General features: G+C 44.0%; 1 protein-coding gene across 2 annotated transcripts in view; it reads left to right on the forward strand.

Moving 5' to 3' along the window:
• The first annotated feature begins 3,449 nt into the window (after positions 1-3,449).
• Positions 3,450-15,959, forward strand: part of PDPR (pyruvate dehydrogenase phosphatase regulatory subunit) — a 30,415-nt gene continuing 17,905 nt past the window's right edge. Inside the window, exons 1-6 of one of the 2 annotated variants that reach the window (XM_084257898.1) lie at positions 3,450-3,525; positions 11,667-11,748; positions 11,846-12,009; positions 13,006-13,127; positions 14,185-14,302; positions 15,029-15,178. In XM_084257898.1, the coding sequence (XP_084114024.1) occupies positions 3,465-3,525; positions 11,667-11,748; positions 11,846-12,009; positions 13,006-13,127; positions 14,185-14,302; positions 15,029-15,178 (697 nt within the window). In that variant the 5' untranslated portion in view covers positions 3,450-3,464. The remainder of the gene's footprint in view (positions 3,526-11,666; positions 11,749-11,845; positions 12,010-13,005; positions 13,128-14,184; positions 14,303-15,028; positions 15,179-15,959) is intronic. The other variant, XM_084257899.1, reaches the window with a different exon arrangement.

The following is a 15,959-nucleotide window of genomic DNA, read 5'->3' on the forward strand; positions in this document are numbered from 1 at the left end:
AGAGGCATGCTTTTACTTATTTATTTATTTCTTTGTTTGTTTTGTTTATACATGCACTGGGTACAGTCAGAAGCGCGGGAGGGTGAGAGAATTCACCAGAGCCAGAGCAGGGAGCAGAACAGGCAGAAGGACCGAAGTACACTGCTGAGGGGAGCAGCGGGCGGCAGGAGAGGTCTGCGCACCATGTGGGACCCTCCTCCGGTGGCCGGGGAGCAGCCGGGGGATCGAACCGGCGCTGCAGACGCTGCGCGCAGCTTCGCAACCCAGCGCTCAACCGCTGCGCCACCGGGGAGGCCCCCATTCCCATTTTAATACCAAGTTTGTTGGCAACTGAGTGCTGCCAGTTCTGCTTCTAAAACTGTCTAGCTTTTCTACACCTCCACTGCCCCTGTTCTTGTCTTAAGTCCCTATGACATCCCCTTGGACTGTTGCAGTAGCCTCCTATTTCACCTGTTCTCCCTCTCATTCTGCAATACATTCTTCACTGTGAAGCCAGACTCCTCTTGAAATAACTTACTAGATCATTTCATACTCCTACTTTAGTACTTTTCTTTGCACTTAGAATAAAACCCAGCTCCTTGTGGTATCATCCAAAGGCTGTGTATAACTGACATCTCCCTGCTCTCTAAACTTCTTTTTTTAAAGATTTACTTATTTATGCATGCATGAACTGGGGTAGAGACCCGCGGTGCAGGGGGTGAGAGGATTCACCAGAGACAGTGGGGGACAGAGCAGGCGGATCCACTGAAATATACTGCAGGCCAGACAAGAGAGGTCTGTTGCGCCATGTGACTGGCCAGGGATCAAACTTGTGCTGTAGAGGCGGCAGATAGCTTCACAGTGCTGTGTTTAACCCCTTGCACCACCAGGGATGCCCCTGCTCTCTTAACTTTGATTTAAATCATCTCCCCCTTGCTGCTCATGCTGTGGACATGCCGACCTCTTTGTTCTTGGACTTACTGAGGTCTTTCTGTAGGGCCTTTGCTCATGCTCATTCCACTGCGTGGACCTCTCATAGCTGCTTCCTTTCAACCCATTTGGATTCTCTTTTCAGATGTCACCTTATTCGCGACCATCCTATTTTAATTGTGCCCCTCGTTACTCCATTACATTAGCCTTATTTTCTTGTTTCACCTGTGTATTGGCTGCCCTTTTCCCATATTCATATCCCACCCACCCACCCTCTCAGATGTAAGTTGAACAAAGGCAGAGACCTGCTCATTCTTTTTCTTTTCTTTCTTTTTTTTTTTTAAGGATGATTGCTCTTTTTTTTTTTTTTTTTTAAAGATTTATTTATTTATTTATACAAGCACTGGGTACAGTCAGAAGCGTGGGAGGGCGAGAGAATTCACCAGAGCCAGAGCGGGGAGCAGAGCAGGCAGAAGGACCGAAGTACACTGCTGAGGAGAGCAGCGGGCGGCAGGAGAGGTCTGCGCGCCATGTGGGACCCTCCTCCGGTGGCTGGGGAGCAGCCGGGGATTGAACCAGTGCTGCAGAGGCTGCGGGCAGCTTCGCAGCCCAGCGCTCAACCGCTGCGCCACTGGGGAGGCCCTGCTCATTCTTTTTCATTGGTGTGTCTACAGTTAACAGAATGTCTAGAACTCAGAAGTCCCTTAAATATTTGCTGAATAGTTATTGTTACTTTTCTCATTAATCCTATCCACTAAGTACAGTGGAGTGAAATATGTTTGGTTTTCTCTGTCTAGTTAGAATTCTTGGGACCACCTTCTTAGCTGAGTGAGAACACGTTTCCTAACTGCTGACAGGCGTGATGATTTACTGGTTGCTATCAGTTGTCCGAAGACAAAGAACCAGACAAGGATGGCAGAAGTGGTCCTCGGCCAGAAGCAGTTCGACGACTGCCGAGGTGCATCCTGTCACCCTGCCTGCCCAGGCACAGGTGGTCATCTGTGGTGGTGGAGTCATGGGCACGTCCGTGGCCTATCACCTCTCAAAGATGGGGTGGAAGGACATCATCCTATTGGAGCAGGGCAGGTAAGGATTGCGCTGGATGTGGCTTGCACCTGATTGACCCTCACTGCATGGGGTCCCCTCTCCTTTGGTGCTATTGTCCCACCAGCAGCTAACCTCAGGGGGCTAAGTAGCATGAGAAGAATCACGGAAAATCAAATCTGTACTTTGTCTTGTCATGCCTAATCCTCACATTTTCTGATTTTTTTGAGAGTTATCAGATCCCAACAAAACAGGTATCTAAAAGGTTGTTTTTTATCCTGTGTTCACAGCACATCTTCTCTTGCTGTTATACTCATATGACAGTGTAACTCTTGGGACCCGGTCATTTCCTCTGTGAGCCCAGATGAAATTGGTTGCTTTTTGCCTCGTTACATTTTTGTTCAGTTAACTAATTTTAGAACAGTTTTAGGTTTACGGAAAGGTTGGGAAGATAATACAGAGTTCTCATTTATCTCATACTCTCTCCTGATACGGGCATCTTTTTTTTTTTTTTTTAAAGATTATTTATTTATTTATACAAGAACTGGGGTACAGGCCAGATTTGCAGGAGGATGAGGGGATTCACTAGAGACAGCGGGGAACAGAACAGGCAGACTGATGAAATACACTGCTGAGGGGAGCCTCGGGCAAGACAGGAGAGGTCTGCTGCACCATGCGGGACCCTTGCTGGCTGGCCGGGATCAAACTGGTGCTGCAGAGGCTGCAGACAGCTTCACAGCACTGCGCTCAACTGCCTGTGCCACCAGGGGAGGTCCTGTTATGGACATTTTACGTTAGTGTTAATGTTTTAATATTGGTACAGTATTACTAATTAAAATTCATACTTTGATTTTTTTCCCGCTTTTTCCCTAATGTCCTCTTCTGACTAGGCTTTTTATGTTCTATTGCCTGACACAAATTGGACATTAAAAAAATTAAATTGTATTCATTTCTAAGTAGGCAGTACATTTACATTTACATATTTGGAAGTATGTGGGAATTTACAGGCAGAATCTCCCTCTTACCTCTGCTCTCTAGCTGCATGTCCCCCACTGGAGGCAGGCTAGGTTCCTGTGCAGGGTCTCACATACTCCGCCTGGGTAAGCGGATGTGTGCTGGGAGGTATGTATGTGTATGTGGGCATGCATTTCTCTTTTTTCCTTTTTGGTATAAGTTACAGCAGACCTTAAACACTGCTTCTCATTTTGCTCTCCTCATTATGTTTGTTCCATATTGGCACATCAAAGCTGTCTACCTTTTTCATGACTACATTATCACTGTCAAGGTAAACTCTAAAATTCTGAATTAGGTACATGTTGATGCACATTTTGGTTTGTGTCCATCTTCTGATACTACACAATGCTCTAATGAGGAACCTTGAACTTGTTGCATGCAGTTATGTGAACCTACCAAATGGTTTTTGTGTTCATCCTGCCAGGCTGGCTGCTGGCTCTACAAGGTTTTGTGCTGGCATCCTAAGCACTGCTAGGCATGTGTCCATCGAGCAGAAGATGGCAGACTATTCAAACAAACTCTACCAGCAGTTAGAGCAAGAAACAGGGATCCAAACAGGTAAGCAGGTAATCTATCATTTACTAGTCTACTTGTCCCTCAGATTCTTTTACTCAGTATTGTGTTTGGTTCTCCATCAACTTTGCATGGTGATTTGGTAATTAAGACTTGAATTTTAGCCTAGGCTCTCCACTAGTTGAAATATTTCATGGGACAAATCACTTAGGCTTATGAGCTGTCTTCAGTTTCCTTATTTATAAAATGAGGGGATTTAGTCAATATCCTAGATCCTGTAATTCTTATGATTTGAAAATTTTCCTGGGCCAGTTTCCATATATTTCACTCATGTAAGTATTCTAAGTGGCATACTTGGTTCCAAAATGAAGAAGACGAGAAGAAAGAACTTAAATTTAGGTGCTTCATAGTAAAATCATAGTTTGAGCCACTGAAATTCACCCATTGCTATTAAGTATATTTCTGATAAGGAAGCATAAACGTGTATTTTTCCTTATCTGTGTAATTAGGGGGGAAAGAACACAGAGTTATATGCAAAATAGTATTAGAGTAAGTAGAAACTGTTCTAAGAACAGGAAGCTAATCTACACTATAATCCCACATGATAACAAGATAGAAAGAATTTTTGTCACAAGATTATAAATTGGGGCCTCCCCGGTGGCGCAGCGGTTGAACGCTGGGTTGCAAGGCTGCCCACAGCCTCTGCAGTGCCGGTTCAATCCCCTGCCGCCAGGCGAGGGTCCCACATGGCGCACAGACCTCTCCTGCCGCCTGCTGCTCCCCTCAGCAGTGTACCTCGGTCCTTCTGCCTGTTCTGCTCTCTGCTCTGGTGAATTCTCTCACCCTCCCGTGCTTCTGACTGTACCCAGTGCTTGCATGCATGCATGCATGCATAAATAAATAAATAAATAAATATTTTTTATAAAAAAAAAATAAATAAAAATAAAATGTTAAAAAAAAAAAAAAGATATAAATTGGCCAGAAGCCCAGAGTTGCAGAGATTCATGGCTGAAGAAACTGTGAAACTATTTGGTGACATACTAGTTACAATGAGAGGGCAGCAGGGCCCAGTGATGAAATTCAGGCCACGTGCATGTGTAAGGGTTGCATCTTTGAAGACCTTGCATAATTCTGATCACAGGTAATTCACGATTAATCTGACCAAGGATAGTAGCTTTTTCTGTTTGCCATCTAAAGCTATGGTACCATGTGACCTTAGTTTAAGAACAGTTTGTGGTTTTCTTCACCTGTCAACTTAGAAATTACATAACATGACAATTTTAGAGAAGATGAAATTGGAGTTGTTAGAAAATGTGTCCACCAAGCAAGGGTTTATAACATACCCATTTCGTAAAATTCATAATTCTATGAATTAATAACCTTATACATTTTAAATTAAGACTGAATGTCTAGTAACTAGAATTTGATAGACCTGGAAGTGGGAATAGGGGATGTCAGGAGGGGATTCAAGGCAGTGAAGGAAGGGGCTGCATATTCCTGGGCACATAAGCAGGCTGAGACTGGGGTGAGGGACCCCAGCTTCTAAGCTGTCACTGGAGAGGCACAGGGCTGAGAGTAAGTGCTTCTTTCAACACCTTGACCTGGGTATCTCATTGTCTCATCTGCCTCACCCTGGTCCCTGCCAGGTCTATAAGTTTGATTATTCATAGTGATGCTGAACTTAGCTAGGCTTCCTTTTGAGAGGCAAGTAAGTCATTCCTACTACTGCACTGTCTCTGGCTTATACTAGGGAAAGTGCCTGACTCATACTAGGGAAGCTGGGAAATAGCACTTTGAACAGGATTGGACTGGATTGGATCACAACCTTGGTATTAACCAGGGTATGAGTGAGAAGAGGGTCCACATAGTGGACAGGGAATGGAACTGATGACTCCTGTTCCCATTGGTTCAATTATTTGGATCTCTCAGCTGGTTGGATTGCAGAGGAATCGGGATCATAGGCTTTGTTCCTTTTTTCCTATAAGTTAGTCTGACTTTAGTTCTAGTTCACTGTCTGGAACCCTTATTTGAGCGGACTTCTCGTTGATGCTAGTGGAGCAGTGAGGACATCAGGTAAAGGAGTGTAAAGAAATGTAAAGGGATCACCCTTTGTCTGTCTTCCCCTTTGTAATTCATCAGTGATAAGGTGAACAGTGGTGACACCGGGACATCCCTGATGGGGAATTCTCTTATCTGGCAGAATGTGTGTGTGTGCATTACCAAAAGGATGGTCTTGCCTGGACTACTTTCACTGGACTACTTTTGAGTAGTCATTAAATAAATTAGTTGCAGAGGATTCACCAGAGACAGAGCGGGGAACAGAACAGGCAGATTGACTGAAACACACTGCTGAGGGGAACAGCAGGTGAGACAGGAGAGGTCTCCTGCACCATGTGTGTTGTCCCTGGCTGGCCAGGGATCGAACTCGTGCTGCAGAGGCTGCGGATTGCTTCATAGTGTGGTGCTACTTGTGCCACCAGGGAGGCCCCTAATTTATACCTTATTAGATACGTTGTGTGTGTGTGTAATAGGTAAATTCTTCAGTTGAAATGAGATGGCATTAACCATGTTATTAATTACCTTGTTTTTCAACTTAGGAATTTTTTTTTTAATTTTTTTAAGATTTATTTATTTATTTATACAAGCACTGGGTACAGTCAGAAACACGGGAGGGTGAGAGAATTCCCCAGAGCCAGAGCGGAGAGCAGAACAGGCAGAAGGACCGAAGTACACTGCTGAGGGGAGCAGCGGGCGGCAGGAGAGGTCTGTGCACCTTGTAGGACCCTCGCCCGGCGGCTGGGGATCGAACCGGCGCTGCAGAAGCTGCGGGCAGCTTCACAGCCCAGCGCTCAACCGCTGCACCACCGGGGAGGCCCGCAACTTAGGAATTTTTTGTACAAAATACAAATGTGCAAGATTAGTATAATACTGTTAAATTGTAAATGTAATATTGACGGGCTCAAATACCCTTTTGAGACTGGTTGGATAAAAACGCTACATCATCACAGAGGTCTGCTAGGTAGATGAATAAAGAATGAAGGAGGGCCTTCCTGGTGGCGCAGGGGTTAAAGTCTCAGCCCCCTCACCGGCAGCCACCGCAGCATGAGTTTGACCCCTGCCAGGGATCTAACCCACAAAAGGTGCAGTGGGCCTCTCCTGCCTTGCCCGCTGATGCCCTCAGTAGTTTATTTCAATAGATCGGCCTGTTCTTCCCTCTGTTTCTGGTGAATCCTCTCACCCTCCTTCATCTCTGGGCTACACCCCAGTATTTGTATGCATAAATAAATAAAAATGAAAATCTGAGAAAAAAAAGAACGAGGATGCTCTCTGAACCGCTGTGCAGTGATTCCTCGGATACATTTTTAAGTGAGAAAAACAAAGTTTTATGGAAGAAATAAGGAACAAACAAATAAGGAAATCCATGAGCAAATACATAGTCTTACCAATATAAAAATACAGGAATGAGAAACTGGAAACTGCTGGGGGAGGCTACCATAAGGGTAAGTAGGAAATGATGTAGGAGTGAGGGTGCCGTGAGGAAGGGATACTTCTGGGTTTACTTTGTGGTTTTTGACTTTTAGAGCCAGGTTAGCATTTTGCACGCTCCATCAAGGAGAAGGGAAAGCTGCAATGAAATATTGCCAGAAATATAGGAACCTAACACCCAAATGAGTCAGGTCACACCGTAGGGAGGAAAATGAACTGCCCTTGGGAACTTTTGAACACAGTATTTTGACTGTGTGCCCTCAGTTTAAACACAAAAAGAAATGTGAATAATACTGATTACTGATTAGCAAATTTGTCTGTTTTTCTTAATGGTATGAACAGTTCTGCTTTCTGGGTATTTTCGGATTGAGCAAAAGAGTAAATACAGTGGGATAAAGAGAAGCAGCTTTCTAACTATTGGAGAGGGATTCACAATAGGGACAAGAAGATGACTGTGTCACCCCCATGGGGCTAGACTACAGCAGGATGTGTCAGTATTAGGTCGTGACTTTTAGTTGAGTGTGAAGTCTCATGGATAAATTTCCAGCTTTGTCAACTGAGAGGGCTTAAAGACAATGGCACCCCAATAGCATGAGCACACTTAGTACCCAGATCTTGGTTGAAAAAGACATTTCCTCCTAAAAGGGAGTTTCAGAGTTTTGTTTTTGTTTTTTAAAGATTTATTTATCCATATAAGAGCTGGGTGTAGGCCCGAGGCGCAGGAGATTGAGAGGATTCACCAGAGACAGAGTGGGGAACAGAAGAGGTGGGTCCACTGAAATACACTGCTGAGGGGAGCAGTGGGCAAGACAGGAGCGGTCTGCTGCGCCATGTGGATTAGCTCCTGGCCAGGGATCAAACTTGAGCTTCCTTGGTTGCAGATAGCTTCATAGTGCTGAGACAACCCCTTGTGCCACCAGGGAAGCCTCAGAGTTTCCTGACTGGCGCAGATTAGTGAGCCCAGAATTGTTTATTATGTCAGGGAGTTAAGCAAATGCTCCCAGAATGATGGAGACATGCCACAAAGGACACAGGAACCAACTTGAGGGACTCGTCACTATTTGAAATAAAATAAATGAGAGCAGTGGGTTATAACTCATTATATCAAATAAGAGTCCATGATTTCATATTAATAAGTAAAAATATAAATTAAGAAGAATGGAAATCTGTACCTTGTTAAGGAATGTTAACTAATAAATGTAAAGGAATTGTGGAATTAGAAAATCCCCGCATTTGGCCTTCATCATAGTAATCTCAGGCAAACGTCAATTGATGCTGTATCTACTGGGCAAAAATTTGAAGAAGAGACAGGATATTTAGTCTAAAAGTTACCTTTCCACAAGTTACTTGTTAATTACAAAGGGAAAGATAGTAACTTTACAGCAGAGAAACCTGACAGAGATCCCCTAACCACATGATCAGAGTTAATGTCAGCAGTAGTGGGACAGTCAGTAATCACAGAAGGCAGCGGTATCACCTGTGGGGGTTTCCTGCGCCATGCATAAACTGCATCTAATCATGAGGAACCATCGGACAAATCCAAGTTTATAGAGTCTGTAAAATGTCCAACCTTTGCTCTTCAGAAACATCAAGGTCAAGGAGAAAAAGAGTAAGGAGTTGCCCCAAATGGAAGACCAGAGACATGACTAGTAAATACAGTGCCTGACCTGGATGAGACCCTAGGCTGAGGGCAAAAAGAACTATAAAGGACAATTAATAAACATTTAGATATGGACTCTGGATTAGATGATGTTATTTGTTAATTTTCCTGATTTTGTACTCGGATTCTGTAAGAGAATGTGTGTATTCTTAGGAAATGCACACTGAAGTAGTTAGGAATAGCAGCCCAGTGCCTGCAACTCCCTTTCAGATGCTTCAGAAAAAAAGGGCATGGTAAAGCATCCCAATCTCAGATTCTCATTTGTAGTCTAGTCTATGGACTTGGGGTAGGCCTTGGGCCTCGATAATTTTTGAAGCTTCTCGGCTGATGTATAGTGAGGATTGAGAACTGTCTCGCCTTACAATTACCCATGCCCTGGCCTCAATCAAGACCCATGGAATCAGGATCTTGGGGGTGAAGCCCACCACAAGCAATTTTTGAAATCTTCCCAGGTGTTTCGATGTGCAGGCAGGCCTGAGAACCACTGGCGTACATATAATTGAGGTTTATTCAGTGAGTCATATTCTTCACCTCCATGGCTGCTCTCCAAACTGACCACAAACAGGGCCTCCCCTGGTTGCGCAGCGGTTGGGCGCTGGGCTGCGAAGCTGCCTGCAGCCTCTGCAGCACTGGTTCGATCCCCTGCCACCAGCAAGGTTCCCACATGGCGTGCAGACCTCTCCTGCCTGCCATGCCCGCTGCTCCCCTCAGCAGTGTGTTTCGTCAGTCTGCCTGTTCTGTTCCCTGCTCTGGCTCTGGTGAATTCACTCACCCTCCCGTGCTTCTGACTATACCTAGTGCTTGTATAAATTAATTAATTAATTAAAAAACATTAAAAAAAAAACCAAACTGACCACAAACTTATTGGCTTATATTTTCAGAGAAATTTACTGTGTTTTGTCAGTTATGTGGTTTTTATGCCCTCTTTTGCATTTGTTAATTCTTTACCTGTTAGGTACTTATTTCTTGTTTCTTCAAATATAGTAACATTTTCCATACTAGCTAAGTAAACATGTAGTACAGGCTGCTTTCCAAACCAGCAAATACAAGAGGCCTGTCCATCCTTCATAGCTGCTGAGCGCTGCTCCTTAGTGTGTGCGCTTCGCTGTTTCTCCAGCCCCTGCTCCCTGATATTCACAGGTTTCCTTTATTTTCTTTATAAATGATTCAGTGAAGATCCTTGTCTGTATATCTTTATTTCTCTTGCTGTTTCTAACGATAGCCTTCTAGAAGATGGATAATCTGGGAGAGGGTGTGAATACTTAAAACTTTGATAGAAACTTGGGTAGACACTACCAAGTCATCCTTCAGATGGGCTGTGCCTGCTTACCATCAGCATTTAAGGGCACTTACTTCTTTACAGTCTTCTCAGCATGAGCTGTTTTAATTTTTGCTAATCTAATGGAAAAAAAGTGGATTCTAATTTGCATTTCATTCAGTCCAACATTTTATTGGTTTACTAGCTATTTATATTTCTTCTTGAATTGCCTTTTAATATTTTATATCTACCTTTTATTGATTTGTAAGCGTTCTGTTTTATGGCTGTTAACCTTTGACAAAGCAAATTGTGTGCCAGGATTTCTCTAAACCAAACTTTAAAAGTTCTCTGTAGAAAACAGTGACATTTTCATCTTTGTAATAGGTTATAACTGTTAACGTAGTTCTGTTTTGGGGTTCATGATTTAACATGGTATAACATGCCGTGTTAGGCAGATTCACATACAGGGGTACTCTCCTATATGTAATCTTCGGTAGTTAGTAGAAAATGAAACTTGCTGAACCCTGTTGTACTAGCACATGCAGAGTGTGGTCAGCCCACAGGTCACTGGCCAAGATCACTGCACTTGTCTGGTGCGCATTCTCTTTTATAAACCATGCTCTGAATTTTTAGTTCTCTCAATTGGGATAGTTTTGTCATGTCAGTGAAGGGCATTTTTTTAAAAATTTTATTTATACACGAACCGGGGAATAGGCAGATGCGAGGGAGGGTAAGAGAATTCACCAGAGACAGAGTGGGGAGCAGAACAGGCAGACTGATGAAATACACTGCTGAGGGGAGCAGCAGGCAAGATAGGAGAAGTCAGCTTGCCATGTGGGTTGCTCCGAGGCCGGCGGGGATAGAACCGGCACTGTAGAGGCTGCAGACAGCTTTACAGTGCTGCGCTCAACCGCCTGCACCACCAGGGAGGCCCCGAAGGGCATATTTTTATGATTATTTCAAAAGAAATTAATATTTAAATTATTTTCACTGTAATTCCTTTTTAAAATACACCTAGTGAACTCAGCTTTTTCTTCATTAGAACAATAAGTCCCTGCGTTTTAGGAGGGTTTTCACTGACATACGTGTAATAATGCTTGTATCAGGCATCTTGATTGTAAACAACAGACATTGATTCTGGCTAACTTGGGTACAGGAGGAGTTGGAAGGTCATTGGAGGCTTGTAGTTGGCAGAAGGCTTCCAGCTGGAGGCAGTGTAGACGCCTGGTTGGGGGTCCCTAGAGCAGACTGCTCTTCAGCTGAAACAGAAATAGTCTGACCAGGATGCTGGTGCTTGCTCCAGACAGTGTTCAAGGAGTATGCGATTGGCTGAGCTTTGGTCACATGTCCACTGCTTGTGCTGGTGAAGGAGAGGGAGGGCCCACCTCCTGAGGGTGATGTGAGCGAGCTTCACCCATGGTTACACTCCCACCAAAACTGGGAGGAAGAATTAAACTGCCAAAAAACAGTGATGAATAGAGATGGATTCTGGGTTACATCCTCCCCCAAGAGACTTCAACAAAGATGTCTTTCATTTTTGAGTTATTTTATGCACATCTCACTAGAGCTCAAAAAGCTGAGTGAGAATGTATGGATAGGGAATGGAAGCTAATAGCGCATCGGGCATGCTTCTCATGTTGACTAGCAGTTCAGAGTTAGCTCATTTACCTGTCCAGGGTTGAAAGTGGCAGTCCCAGGACTCATCACAGGTCTTCTGACTTTGAACTGAGTGGGTTTACATTTGTCCTAGTCTGTATCAGCTCAGGCTGGCTTTTCTTACAGGTTACATACAGACAGGTTCCATCTTTCTGGCTCAAACACAGGACCGACTGATCTCCCTGAAGCGCATCAACTCAAGGCTGAAGTACGTATGAGCCTAGAAGCCTGTCCTGAATTTATTGTCAAACTGACCTCTGCTGCCAGGTCAGTGAATGTCATTGTCCTCTTGTATTCTGTGGCAGTGTTATAGGCATCCCTTCTGAGATCATCTCCCCCAAGAAAGTGGCTGAACTTCACCCTCTCCTCAATGTACACGACCTGGTGGGGGCCATGCATGTTCCTGAGGATGCAGTGGTATCCTCCGCCGATGTGGCTCTTGCCCTGGCAAGTGCTGCCTCCCAAAATGGTAAGCAGGTTTTGGGTTAGGCAGGAAGAGCTATCTGAGAACATGTTGACGATAGGGAATGACACTGTCTTAGCTTCCATTTCTGAACACTGGCTCTTAAAATTTTTGTTATAACATCTGTTAATAATTTCCCTCAGGGCCATATTTTTCTTATTAAATTTCTAAGGAACAGCTTTTAGTATTGACTAATGCACTTCATACTTAAGGAGTTCCCCACCCCCGCAGGAATTGAGAGCTCCAAGGTTGGAACAGATGTTGGGGATTTAATCCACAGCTAAGATGGTGTTCTGGTGTTGGAAGGGAGCAAGGAAAGCCTCACCACTGTCTAGTGATGCACAACATGGCTAGATTAGGATTTGAGACCCTGTTTGAATGTGTTGGCCTCTACCACTTTTCTTATTCCTTGAACTTAATATGTTCTATAGTCGTTTTTTATTTATTTATTTTTTAAATTTTTTTATTTTTTAATTTTTATTTTTTTATAAGAGGCATGTTTTTATTTATTTGTTTGTTTGTTTTGTTTATACATGCACTGGGTACAGTCAGAAGCGCGGGAGGGTGAGAGAATTCACCAGAGCCAGAGCGGGGAGCAGAGCAGGCAGGAGCGAAGTACACTGCTGAGGGGAGCAGCGGGCGGCAGGAGAGGTCTGGGTGCCATGTGGGACCCTCCTCTGGTGGCCGGGGAGCAGCCGGGTATCGAACTGGCGCCGCAGAGGCCGCGGGCAGCTTCGCAACCCAGCGCTCAACCGCTGGGCCACCAGGGGAGGGCCCTATAGTCGTTTTTTAAATTGGCCTGCTCTTTCCAGTTTTGGGGGAGAGGCCCATTTACATAGTCTCAGAACATGGTTCTTAGGAGTGGTTTTGTTTGTTTGTTTGTTTGTTTTAAATTAAAGCATTGACCTGGCTTTTTCAGTGTTTATGAGAATCTGTTGGAGATGGAAAAATCTGGAACATCACACAGTGGATATACCAAACTCTTTCTTTACCTTGGAACAGGTGTTCAGATCTACGACCGGACAAGTGTCCTTCATGTAATGGTCAAAAAAGGTCAAGTCACTGGTGTGGAGACTGACAAAGGCCAGATTGAATGCCAGTATTTTGTCAACTGTGCTGGTCAGGTAGGTTAGTGATAATACTGGGTCACTGATTTTCTTGCTTTGATCTCCAGGATTTTTTTGGTGTCACTGCATTAATAGTGTGAAGGGCTAAACAGATGTAAGGGGCCATACTTTCTTGTTGGAACTGGAAAACTCAAGAACCTGAATACTCCAGAAATCTGGATCTGTTTCTCCAGTGGAAGCACCTATGACCTTTTCCTTCCTCTCTGTGGGCTGACCTGTGCTACTTTGGTCAGGAAGGAAGCAGTTGGGCACTGACAAAAATCCTTGGTGTTGGGCCTGTCTGTGGTGTTTCATTTCATTCTACAACCCAGCAAATAAAGCACCAGGTTCTTCTGTTGTGTGAGGAGCATGAGCATGGGTTCTGTTTCTAGAACAGTTGTGTTTTTTTTTTTTTTTTTTTTTTTTTTTTTTAAGATTTTCCATTTATTTATACAAGAACTGGGGTACAGGTCAGAGGCACAAGAGGGTGAGAGAATTCACCAGAGACAGAGCGGGGAGAACAGGTAGATGGACCGAAGACACTGCTGAGGGGAGCAGCGGGCGAGGCAGGAGGGATCTGCCACGCCATGTGGGTTTCTCCCTGGCCGGCCGGGAATCGAACCTGCACCGCAGAGGCTGTGGACAGCTTCACAGCATGGCACTCAACCCGCTGCGCCACTGGGGAGGCCCAACAGTTGCTTCTTTTAAGGCATATTGGTCCCTTGCTTTCCCCTCTATGATCTTAAAGTGACCATGGGAAGTTCCTTTATGATTCATGCTTGGGGTTTGTAGTGAGGCCAGGCAATTCGTTAAAAGGGCCTCATTTGCTCCCTGTGAGCTCCTTTACTAGCTGGTAATCTTTGATCTTAGAGTAATTATTATGGTTTAAAAAGTGTAGTGTTGTCCCTATCCAAATAATTGAACTGAAGCAGGCTGAAACTTGGCTTCCTACACCTGACATTGTAGCAAGAGCACACCTGAGCCACTTGAAATTAAACTCTTTTCAAGTGGCTGAACTAGCTCATTTGTCTTTCTGTTCCTCTTCCCACCTACAAATAAATCTGTCCATTTGTAGTGGGCATACGAGCTGGGTCTGTCCAACGAGGAGCCGGTTAGTATCCCGTTACATGCCTGCGAACACTTCTACCTTCTGACTCGCCCCTTGGAGACCCCTCTGCAGAGCAACACACCAAGTGAGGACTTGCACTTTGTTTTTAATCTTGTTTCCTTGCCATTCTGTCCTCTGGAAAGAAAGACTTTCTGCTAAGGACAGATTGTGCATGAGTCTCATCTTTTCTGGAGCCTGTTACAGGAAGGTGTACCCAATTCTAACTTTACTTTGATAGCTCTTTTTGAAAGGCTGGCCAAATGGGCATTCCACCTAAGCATTTTTGTTTTTGTTTTGCAAGCTAATTGTAGCGCCTGAGATCTAAATTGAAACTATTTGGAATGTAATCTTGAATTTTTGACTTAAATGCTATGTGCTGTAGAAATGTCATAGCTAAGTTATAAACCTGATTGTTCAGCAACTCCAGGCACCATGGGAGAGGGTTTTGATAACATTTTGGAGGTCTTGCTCTCTAGCACCAGGCTCTGTAAATCCCGTTACATTCCCACGTGGCACATTGGCACTTATATTTGTTTGGCTGTGAGAACTGGTCCTGCTTCTAGGTAGCTGATCACTAGAGATAATCAGAGACCCTGTCTCCACTTTAAATCTGAGAGAGAGACTCCTGCTCCATTGACCTCAAGCAATATATTTAAAGCTAATTAATGCCTGCGTTCGTTGGATGCTTTTCATTAATAAGGCCATTAAGGGCAGTTTGCTTTTATTTTTCTGTCGATTTAGAAGGGTGGCTTGCCTCTGAACCCTGTTTTTCTCTTCTATCCCCCACTCCCTTGTCATTTCTCTTCCTCAGCTATTGTGGATGCTGATGGAAGAATCTATATTCGGAGCTGGCAGGGTGGTATCTTGTCTGGGGGCTTTGAGAAGAATCCAAAACCAATTTTCACTGAGGGCAAGAACCAACTGGAGATTCAAAACCTACAGGAGGACTGGGACCACTTTGGTATGTGAACTAGATTATACCAGCAATGGCTTATTTTTGCCTAAGATGTTATGTAAAAATTTTTTTTGCCATATAACATTATATTGGTCTCAGGTGTACAGCATAGTGATTCAATATTGGGATGCATCGTGACCCACAGTCAGTCTGGTTACCACGTTACCATTCAAAGTTGACTTTGACGATTTACTCTCTTAGCAAGTTTGAGGTGTGCTCTGCAGTATTACAGACTACAGCTGCCATGTGCGTTACATCCTCATGACTTGTTTATAATTGGAAGTTTGTTCCTCGTCACCCCCTCCGCCCATTTTAACTCATTCCCAGCCTCCCTCCCCTCTGGCAACCACTATTAAGATGTTACATTTTTTAAAGCATTTTCAAAATTAGTTTGCTATTTGATCTTTATAGGAACCCCATTGGTGGTTATAAAGAGCAACCTGGCCTGAGGATGTAGATACCGGTTAGCAATTCAGTGAACTAATATCAAAATTTTGGTTAAAAGACTTTTGACCTGTTAATCACCTAAAAATCATCGCTGACGTTTCTAGGCTAGGAGGAAACATTTTGGTAAGAAATCATATAAAATTGAAGAGAATTTTAAAGACTTTTTTTTTTTTAAGAAAGATTTCTTTCTTTCTTTCTTTCTTTTCTTTATTTATTTATACAAGCACTGGGTATAGTCAGAAGCGTGGGAGGGTGAGAGAATTCACCAGAGCCAGAGCAGGGAGCAGAACAGGCAGAAGGACCGAAGTACACTGCTGAGGGGAGCAGCAGGCGGCAGGAG

This window comes from Talpa europaea (assembly GCF_964194135.1).
Source record: "Talpa europaea genome assembly, chromosome: 16".
Classification (NCBI taxonomy): domain Eukaryota; kingdom Metazoa; phylum Chordata; class Mammalia; order Eulipotyphla; family Talpidae; genus Talpa; species Talpa europaea.